This window comes from Rana temporaria, chromosome 1, assembly GCF_905171775.1.
Source record: "Rana temporaria chromosome 1, aRanTem1.1, whole genome shotgun sequence".
Lineage (NCBI taxonomy): Eukaryota > Metazoa > Chordata > Amphibia > Anura > Ranidae > Rana > Rana temporaria.
The window spans coordinates 99,174,189-99,185,151 of NC_053489.1; the positions used below are offsets into that span (position 1 = coordinate 99,174,189).

General features: G+C 46.5%; 1 protein-coding gene across 3 annotated transcripts in view; it reads right to left on the minus strand.

The window, feature by feature from the left end:
- Nucleotides 1–6,040, minus strand: part of IQGAP2 (IQ motif containing GTPase activating protein 2) — a 416,293-nt gene extending 410,253 nt beyond the window's left edge. For 2 of the 3 annotated variants that reach the window (XM_040341144.1, XM_040341136.1), the window contains exon 1: nt 5,826–6,040. In XM_040341144.1, the coding sequence (XP_040197078.1) occupies nt 5,826–5,871 (46 nt within the window). In that variant the 5' untranslated portion in view covers nt 5,872–6,040. The remainder of the gene's footprint in view (nt 1–5,825) is intronic. The other variant, XM_040341153.1, reaches the window with a different exon arrangement.
- Nucleotides 6,041–10,963: the final 4,923 nt, after the last annotated feature.

Below are 10,963 nucleotides of genomic sequence, written 5' to 3' on the forward strand. Positions count from 1 at the left end.
GGAAACGGGCAGTGAAGCCGCACGGCTTCACTGCCCGTTTACCTTACAGAGGATGGCGGCGCCAGAAGCTGCTAGCATCGAGGGATCGGACTCGGGGCAGCCGACATCGCGGCTACAGTGTTTGTAGCTGCTGACATTTAAATAAATTTAAAAAAAAAAATTGCGGGTGGAACCCCACTTTAACTGAAGAAACAAGTGTCAGAAAAAGATTTTGAATTCAAGTGGTTAAAATTCCTGCATTTACACACAGAAATTTGATCCAAGGAGGACGTTTGTTACAATGTTTGATGTTGTTAAAAACTTGCCAGACTGCCCAGATTTTTTCTTTACACACACACAAGTTTATCCCTTTGATCTAAGAAAGTGTTAGTTACAATGTTTCCTGTTAAGAACTTGGCAGGCTGCCCGGATATGTTCTTTTGACAGCCGAGTGAGCAGATAAAGTCGCTTCACTTGTTATATGAATAAATCGGCAAACTCTGCGTTGGAGATCGTCAGGGGGGTAAATCCAGATCACGATTTTTTAACGATTAATTGTGCAGCTCTACTGTACAACCTTGTGTCTGCATTCACTTTCATAGGCTGTCTCCACGCAGCTAGGGGAGGAACCCGGGTGCAACGATCAATGCCTCGTTCATACAGTATGGGTGCCGGCACTTGTGTAAACTAGGCCTTTAGTGCAGAAAAAAATTATTTGGGAAGTATGAGGCTCCACTCACACTAGTGCAATTTCTGATGCGATTTGAGTCGCATAGAATCGCATGTCAATAGACATCACATTGTTTTTTACTGGTGCTCATTCACATAAATGGAACTCCGCACAGAGCAATTATAGAAAAGGTTCCTGTACTACTTCAGTGCGATTCCAGCTCAATTTTGGCCCCACAGAATATGCAAACGGCATACAAAATGCAACCAAGTCGCACTACATAATCACACTCGACAATCAGATCCAAGAACCTAGTCTAAACAAACTTTATACTTCTCATACTTCCCAGAATGCTTTCTTCTGGTCTTAAATGTATAAGCGTTTACATGCGTTCAGAGTATCTAAGATCCCATTTAGATGGGGGACACAGGTACGAATCTGCAAAGAAACGACCTCCATGTACAGTATACTCTGTGTGCAGCTGCAGCCAGGCGAGTACCCAGTACAAATGAATGGCTGTCACTGCCGCTGTTTGCCACTCATGGAATTAGGGGCTCTGACCAGCCCAGGGCAGACAGTTTACATCCAGGGATGGAGGGCCTGGATGCAGGTAAATCGCCCAGTATGTATGTGGCCATAGCATGAGGTTACATTTAGCTGTACCTGTATGCTGCACTCAGGGCCGGATTCCAGACAAGGCCAACAAGGCCAGGCCTCGGGGCGGCAGTGGGTGCAGGGGCGGCACTGCGGCTCAGAATAGAGGACACTTTTACTTTCATATCGGGAGTTCCCCCCTGTCATGCGGATGGTGAGAGGAGAAAAAACAGAGGGAAGAGGAGGTTAGATAGTTCTTGGCAGCAGCAACCCCCCTCCCGGTTCTCAATGTCATTTTCGGCAGCAGCACCACCCAATGCTCAATGTCATTTTTGGCAGCAACACCCCCCCCCCCCCGCTTCTCAGTGTCCTGCCGAAAAAGTCCCCCGGCGGATAATGTCCCCCCTGTACTGCGCAGGCATCGAAGGACCTGGCCTTGGGGCGGCAAAGGGGGTAAATCCGGGCCTGGCTGCACTCCCGCCGCCTGCCTGAATGAGCCCCATCTGCAAAGAATTTCTCCTAACACAGGTTTTTTAATTCAATCAAACAAATACCTCCCCTTCATAGGCATGCACAGGGGGGTGTGCCGGATGTGCCTGGGCACACTCTTAATCACCGCTTGAGGTGCAGATTACCCCCTGCTGATATTCCACCAATGCCCCCCGGAAAAAAAAAAAAGCTACCGACACTGTCCACGGCCCTACTAACACCAACCTCTGCTCTTCTGACAAGTCCATGTTTTAATACATTTGGGGTGCACACCCTAATGCAATAGGCTGCATACACCTATGTTCCCCGTGTATACCCCAGCTTTGGTTTGAACTGACAAGGGCACTCTCAGAGTGACAGTTGGCCAGTTCCTCCTGAACACGCCAATCTTCAGGCTGTATATACCCAGCTTTACATTTTCTTTATTCAGCCTGTAGAGTAAACATAACAATAATCTAAAACTGGCCATAAGCCCTGGTTGTTTGCACTAAAGTGTTGCGGGAATTCCTGTGCATTTCCCACACCGCATAGCAATCACACTGTGTTCAGGCGATCTGCAGTGGGTGTCAAATAAAAGAAAATGACACCCCAAGAGCAGATCACAAAATGCAGTGCGTTGGTCTGAACCAGTGTTCACAGCCATGCAATTCGGTTTCAGTGCAAAAAAAAAAGGAAAGCTGCTCACACCATTTTATGTGGATGTGGTGCGATTTGACCCATTCAAAATGAATCGCATGTGGTGTACTATGCGAATCACATGTGGTATACTATGCGAATCACATGTGGTATACTATGCGAATCACATGTGGTGTGCAGTGTAAGCCAGGGCTAAATGTTTTTTGTTGTTTTTTTCCCCTCACTTAGCCTGATGGCTGAAAGAATACATTTTTTTTTTAAATGAACAGATTCCCCTTCATTCAGACAAACAAGGTATATGGAGAAATTCCCCCCTCTGGGACACCGTATTCTAACACTGGGACTAGGTGCCATCAGAATATAGTTTATCCAGCTTGTCTGTATGACCGAAGTCAGTCTATCAATGGACTTCCGTTCAACAAGGATGGCCACACACACCGATCCAAATTTCTCCGGTTCTTGCTGAACCACCCGAATTTCGATCCATTTATGGCCAGCATTCAGCAGGAACCCTCAGCATGTAGTCCTCTCCATTCAACATCTTCTGTCAAATGGTCCTGTTGGAAAACCAGCATTCAATCATCACAGGCAGCCAATGGGCGACAGTGCTGATCAGTGTATTCTGGCAGGAGGAGAGACCCCACTGTCAGAATACAAAGACACAGCAGGGAGGATCCCTCCATCCTCCTAGAATGTATGGATGGGGAAATTGGTTCAGTTTTTCCATTTAGCCATGTATGGGGCGCTTGGTGTCCATTCTAACATGGCATGAAGGACAAGTTATAGACGGCTTTTGGTACAAAGTAGTGTAAGGCGCAAGGTGTGAAAAGCAGAACTTGTACAGGTTGGCACATTCTGCCAGACACATTTTAAGCCCAGGCAGAAAATCACACAAAAAACGGTCTCCTTGGCACTTACCGGCCGTGTGTAAAACTCCTTGACCAGCTTCTGTCAATCAAGCATGCTTTTCCAGCATCTGATAGGCAATGGCAGCCAATGACCGAGCGTTGGTCCCTGTATTGTCGCAGTGGGGGCAGTACCCTCTGTCAGAACACACAATGGCTTAGTGGGGAGATCGCTGCACTAACATCGCATGTGTAAGTACAGGGATCTGCATGTTGTTTTTCGTGCAGTTGGGGAAAAAAAAAAACATCCTGTGTGTACCCAGCATTCGGGCAAAGCAATAGACTGGTTTAATGTAGAACTTCACAGCAGCAAATGCCTTTCTCCCATCATGCCCTCACTGCAATCAGTGCCAAACAAAATGCCCCATACTTCCAAATATGAAGGAGCATGCAACCCGTTCCATGCTGCCATAGGGAGGCCATAGCCCAGTGTAAAGCCGGCCATACATAGTGCAAATCCTGGCCGGTTCAGCAGGGACCAGCCGAATTTGCAACCAGGGTACAACCAACCTGTCGTATTTTACATGCGATTGTTGGTTGCAGGAAAGGAAAATCGCTCCCATCTATGGCCGGCTTAAACTTCAACTCTAGAGGCTCATTCCAAATAGGACTTTGCTTCTCTCCCATTGGCTGAACTAAGTGACATGGGAATGATAGGAAGGTAAATAAATCCTGCACACATGACACAAGGCAAAGTTAAAAAACTGCCCTGTGTGCCACTGCAGACAGGCTTGTCGTTTCAATGGACTGCGAGTGCCAAGATCAGTGCCCTTGTCCATTCCAATATCCTTGCAGCTTTTAAACAGAAAGGAGGAGGTGTCTGCAGGAGCCTGACATTGCACCCGTGACCCGCTGATTGTGGTGCAATGCTCTGCCAGCTCCTGACAGAAAACGAAAATTGTGGGCTAGATTCAGCATTGATTTACGCCGGCGTATCTATAGATACGCCGTGTAAATTCAAAGCTGCGCCGGCGTATCTGTATTCAGAAAGCAAGATATGCCGACATTAGCCTAAGATCTGACTGGCGTAAGTCTTACACCGTCGTATCTTAGGGTGCATATTGACGCTGGCCGCTAGGTGACGCTTCCGTCGTTTTCGGCGTAGAATATGCAAATGACATAGATACGCCGATTCACAAATTTACGTACGCCCGGCGCCATCTTTTTACGTCGTTTACGTTAGGCTTTTTCCGCGTAACGTTTCTCCTGCTTCTATGAGGCGTACGCAATGTTAAGTATGGACGTCGTTTGCGCAAGTCGTTCGCGAATAGGGCTGGACGTAATTTACGTTCACGTCGAAACCAATGACGTCCTTGCGGCGTACTTTGGAGCAATGCACACTGGGAAATTCCACGGACGGCGCATGCGCCGTTCGGGAAAAACGTCAATCACGTCGGGTCACCACCCATTTACATAAAACACGCCCCCTCATACTCATTTGAATTAAGCACGCTTACGCCAGCCCCATTTACGCTACGCTGCCGCAACTTATGGAGCAAGTGCTTTGTGAATACTGCACTTGCCCGTGTAAGTTGCGGTGGCGTAGCGTAAATAACATACGCTACGCCTGCACAAACTTACGGCGAGCAACTTGAAGATAGATAGATAGGTAGGATAGAGATTATATATAATATATATATATATATATATATATATATATATATATATATATATATATATATAAAAACTTACATTGTATTTTCTACAAAAATATGCAAATTATTATTTTTTTTTCCCAAAGGTGAAGTAATCCTTTAAAGTGAACCCTGCATGGGTAAAGGTTGCCTGGAGGGCGATGCTTCCACACTGGCCAAACGTATCTGCAAGCCCTGATTCACAGTGATGCGATTTGACATGTTAAATTGCATGCGATGGAACTGTCTGAATCGGTGCGACGCCGACTTTGCGGCACCGCAACGATTCCCAAAAAGTCGTTTCTGTACTACTTTTGGCGATTTCGGGTGCAATTTCAATAGACATCTGTGCAGGAAACCGCCCAATGAAATTGTGTAAATTTAGCCGAACTCGCACAATTTCAATCCCGCAGCAGTGTGACCCTGGGATCAATCTGATTGTACAATCTCCTTTATATTTACCTAAAGTACATATGATGACACACCTAAACAATTCATTCAGTTTCCATGATATCAGACGGGTCCTTACACACACACTACATAGTTGGTGGTAAAGGAGATTGTACAATGTATGGTCAGCTTTAGATCCAAGTGCTGTCTGATAGCATGCAAACTGAATGGATTGTTTAGGTTTGGTTGTACAATCAGATTGCACAGTGTATTGACAAGTTAAAATGATGCAGCAGCCCTAGCACAGTAATCATCCTAGAGATGACACAACTACAAAGTCTTCCAGTCCTGGCTTCACACATCCACCAAACCACATGGCTGGAAACTACCGACCAACTTCACCGATCCCTCCGGACAACGTGCTGCACCAATCACAACAATCCTGCACTCTGCGATCTACAGGTGGGAGCGATGAGATCGGGGTGTCCCCCAGACACACACCTCTCCGATCACACAGGTGGTACTCACAGCCATATCTGGGTCGTAGCAGGGGGGAGACATCCTCATGGTGCATCCTGGTGCAGCTCCGACACCTTCAACTTGTCCCCGGATGATGGCGATGTTCAGTCCAGAGATCACACTCCACCGATCAGTCCCTGATTAGTCCCCGATCAGTCCCCGGCACTCCGAGCCTCCGCTCCTGCCTGTTGCTCTCAGGCTGTACAATGTCAGTGTGTGCGATCTCCTCCTCCTTCTCCTCCTTCTCCCCGGTGCTGCTGCCTGCACCCTCCTCCTCTCCCTCCTCCTTCTCTACACTTTACTAACCTATCAGCGCCACCTACCTGGAGAAGGTTGTCACCGGAGGAGGACATGAGGACCTGGACCTCACTCATCACTGGGACTCATCTGATCGGTCCTGGAGGAGTTTTCCTTCTTCTTCTCTAAATAAATCGCATTAGTAGTTCAGAGCAGAACTGCAATACAAATAATAAGTGAGTTCTGAATTGTAGGTATGGATATGTGTGCTTACATTACACTTACATTGCTCCAGATTACATGTTCCATAACTATAGGATTCCTGTGGAGGCAACTATCACTACTACTAGGAGCCTCACTCATTTTGGGGTTCTGCTGCATAGTAACTTCAAGGGGTGAACCACTCAGGGAACACTTTGCATATTCTCAGTGAATGAAAACCTTTCTCCGATTGGAAGAGGTGGAGGGACAAGCAGTGGCATCAAGATCTCCACCTCATCTAATCAGAAAATTACTTGTATTATTGAGAAATACGCAATGTAGCCTATATCTGTAGTTACTGTGTAACCCTTGTGGCTACTATGCCCCTCGTGTGGTTGCTGTGCCCCTCTTGTGGTTTCTATGGCCCAGATTCTCATAGGACTTACGACGGCGCAGCGCCATGTACGCCGTCGTATCTATGCGACTGATTCTTAGAATCAGTTACGCATAGATATCCATTAGATCCGACAGGCGTAAGTCTCTTACGCCGTCGGATCTAAACTGCAATTTTTTTTGACCGCTAGGTGGCGCTTCCGTCGGATTCCCCGTCGAGTATGCAAATTAGCTAGATACGCGAATTCCCGAACGTACGCGCGGCCGACGCAGTAAAGTTTCCCGGCGTATAGTTGCCCCTGCTATATGAGGCGCAGCCAATGTTAAGTATGACCGTCGTTCCCGTGTCGAAATTTGAAAAAGTTACGTCGTTTGCGTAACTCGTCTGTGAATGGGGCTGGACGTAATTTACGTCCACGTCAAAACCAATACGTCCTTGCGGCGTATTAGGAGCAATGCACACTGGGAGATTTCCACGGACGGCGCATGCGCCGTTCCGCAAAAACTTCAATCACGTTGGGTCACAATGGTTTAGCAAAAAACACGCCCCCCGCTTCGACATTTGAATTAGGCGGGCTTACGCCGGCCGATTTACGATACGCCGCCGCAACTTACAGAGCAAGTGCTTTGAGAATACAGCACTTGCCCGTGTAAGTTGCGGCGGCGTAACGTAAATCGGATACGTTACGCCACCGCAAGAGATACGCCGATATACAAGAATCTGGGCCTATGTTCTTTTTGTGCTTACTATGCCTCTCTTGTAGTTACTAAGCCCCTCTTGTGGTTTCTATACACCTCTTGTGGTTGCTGTGACCCTCTTGTAATTACTTTTCCCCTCTTGTAGTTACTATGCTTTCTTGTAGTTATTCTGCCCCTCTTGTGGTTACTATGCACCTCTTGTTAATTACTATGCCCTCTTGTAGTTTCTATGCACCTTTTGTGGTTGCTGTGCCCCTCTTGTGGTTACTGTGCTCTTTTTGTGCCTACTATGCCTCCCTTGTAGTATGACAATATGACCCTCTTGTGGTTACTATACATCTCTTCTGGTTGCTATGCTCCTCTTGTGGTTGCTGTGCAGTGTGCCCCTCTTTTAGTTACTATGCCCTTCTTGTAGTTATTATGCCCCTCTTGTGGTTACTATGCCCTCTTGTAGTTCCTAAGCACTTTTTGTGGTTGCTGTGCCCCTCTTGTGATTACTATGTACCTCTTGTGGTTACAATGTACCTCTTGTGATTACTATGCCACCCATGTGGTTACTATGCTCCGTTTGTGGTTGATGTGCCCCTCTTGTAGTTACTAACCCCCTCTTGTAGTTACTATGCCCCTTTTGTGGTTACCATACACCTATTGTGGTTGCTATGCCCCTCTTGTGGTTGCTATGCACCTCTTGTGATTACTCTGTACCTCTTTTGATTACTCTGTACCTCTTTTGATTACTCTGTACCTCTTGTGATTACTATGCACCTCTTGTGGTTACTATACCCTTGTTCTGGTTACTATGCCTCTCTCGTGGTTACCATGCAGCAAAGCAGTCACTTGGCATGGGATCTGGAAGACAGCGAGGATCACTGTAGTAGAAGCGGCTACTACAGTAGCGCTTTGCTTCCACAGGGATCCCAGGAGGTTGGACCAATGTAACAATGCAATACAACATACCTATTCAGGTAAGGGACGCCTGTAGATAAAAACAAACAGCTTTGACTAAAGTAAAATAATGCCTTAGCTATAGGTGTAGGCCATTTATAAACAATCCCAACGTTTGACTAGAAAACTCCCAGAGATGACATCCCCCCATCCTGCCTTGTTTGCCAGGACAATGCTAAGACACTCCCAGACAATTCCATCCCCCTTGCATGCGCTCTCTCTCCAGTGATGTAGTAGCTCTGAGATCAGCGATGCTTCAATGGAGGAGATAGTGGACCACACATGTGTGTGGGGGGGTTTGAAAGCTTGTTCCTGTGATGCCATGAGGGAGCAGTAATGGCTTTGAGTGTCTTAGCAATGTCCTAGCAACAAGGCGGGATGAAATGATGCCATCTCTGGTAGTTTTTCAGCCATGCTTCATAAAGTTGCCAAATGGCCTACAACTAAAGCAAGAGCATTACCCAACTTTACCCAAATTGCACAGTTTGTTTTTACTCTTTAAAGCTGAACTCCATGAAGAGAAAAAAGGCACACAGTCAGCTATACTCACCTCTGTCCCCCCACCCAGGTCCCTCTATAATGCCCCTTACTTGCGGGAACTATCACATATGCAGCACCATGGCAACTGCATATCAAACAGAGGATAAGATGGCCGCCTACTCTGCTGTAAAGACATGAGGGTTTAGTTGTGTTTTTACCCTTCACCCCGCTCAGTCTGACATCACTACTCTTCTAGATCCTCCTGTGAGGACCCATCTGCTGGAAAGCCAAAAGGAATTATCACAGGCAATGACATGGACACCTGGAAGAAGGACCCATCCAGGAAGTAAACAGAGAGAAGTACCTGCCACTGGATGATCATGTGACCTCTGCTTAAAGTTACTAAAAATTAACTATGAGGGATGAACTTATGTTTACTAATTTACATTATCCAGACAAGGCCAGAATGTTAAACTTAGGATTTCTTGACAACTTCCTCTATCCCTGGTGATGTGTACCCAGTGTATTCTCCACATGTAACAGCTCTTTGCATTTTAAATCTCTTTAAAATAAAGAATTTATAAGAAAAAAAAGAATACCTTGGGCTAGATTCAGATAGATTCGGCTATCTTTATGCCCGGCGTAACGGATCTCAGATACCGCTTAATTCAAATGTGGATGATGTGGGCGTGTTTTATGTATATTGTATGTATGGCCGCCGTTCCCGCCGCGAGGTTCGAATTTTTAACTTTGTTTGCGTAAGTCGTCCGCGAATCGGGAGTTACGTCGTTTACGTCCACGTCTAAATCAATAGGCCCGTACGGCGTACTTAGCTGCAATGCGCACTGGGAAATGTAGGCGCCCGGCGCATGCGCAGTAGCCCAAAAACGTCAAAAACGTGAGGTCAAGCCTCATTGCCATTAAACACGCCCCCCTCCAACCCATTTGAATTAGGTGCCCTTACGCCTGCCGCGTTTACACTACGCCGCCCTAAGTAAGGAGGCAAGTGCTTTGAGAATCATGTACTTGCCTCTCTTACTTAAGGCGGCGTAGTGTAAACACGCTAGGCTACGCCGCCGCAAATTAGCGTGCCCCTACCTGAATCTACCTATTTGTGCCTAACAAACTACAAAGCATAAACACGTATATTTATCTGGGATTTAATGTCACTACATTGTTTTCCATGACAGTTGTGATGACTGACAGTATTGGCTCAGTGCGGAGTGGCACAAATGTCCCGTAGTGCTGGTGTAAGTTAACAAAAGCAACAAATTAAATATTAAACTGTGACGGTTCCCCTTGTTTATTTATTTACTAATATGCTGCTCAAGTTGCATTAATCGTAGGTGAATTAGACTGCCATGCTTCTGTCCTGACGTCATGGTGTTTTCAGTGCTCAGTATTTCTTATGCCGCATACACACGATCGGACTTTCGACCGTCAAGAACGCGGTGACGTACAACACTACGACGAGCCGAGAAAAATTAAGTTCAATGTTTCCAAGCATGCATCGGAATTTTGCGTGTCGGAATTGCTACAGACGATCAGAATTTTTTCCGTCTGAAAATTTGAGAACCAGCTCTTAAATTTTGTTGGCGGAAATTTCTGACAGGAAAAGTCTGATGGAGCGTACACACGGCCGAGGAACTCGACGTGCCAAGCACGTCGAGTTCCTCGTCGAGTTCTGGGATGAAGCCGCCGAGGAGCTCGGCGGGCCGCCTTCTCCCATAGAACAACGAGAAAATAGAGAACATGTTCTCTATTTTCTCGTCGAGCTCCTCGGCGGCTCCATCGAGCCAAAACTGTACAGACGACAGAGTTTCTCGGCAGAATCCGGGTTTTGACCGAGTTTCTCGGTGAATTCTGCCGAGAAACTCTGTCGTGTGTACGGGGCCTCAGAGTTTCCGACCAAAGGCTCACATCAGACTTTTCTTGTTGGAAAATCCGATCGTGTGTACGCGGCATTGCTCTGCCTCCCACATGGTCTAATAAGTAGAAGCAATGTTATACATGTTCAACCAAATGTTCTATGGATGTTTTGGGTTATCTGAAATACAGCCATGGTTATACACTATGAGGACCTCATTGGTCCCAACTGTCCCTGTTTTGGATCACAATCGCAAATCCCTGATTTGGATCACAATCCTGCGTTTCTACTTAAAGCCCAACTACAGGAAACTTGAAAGTTATCC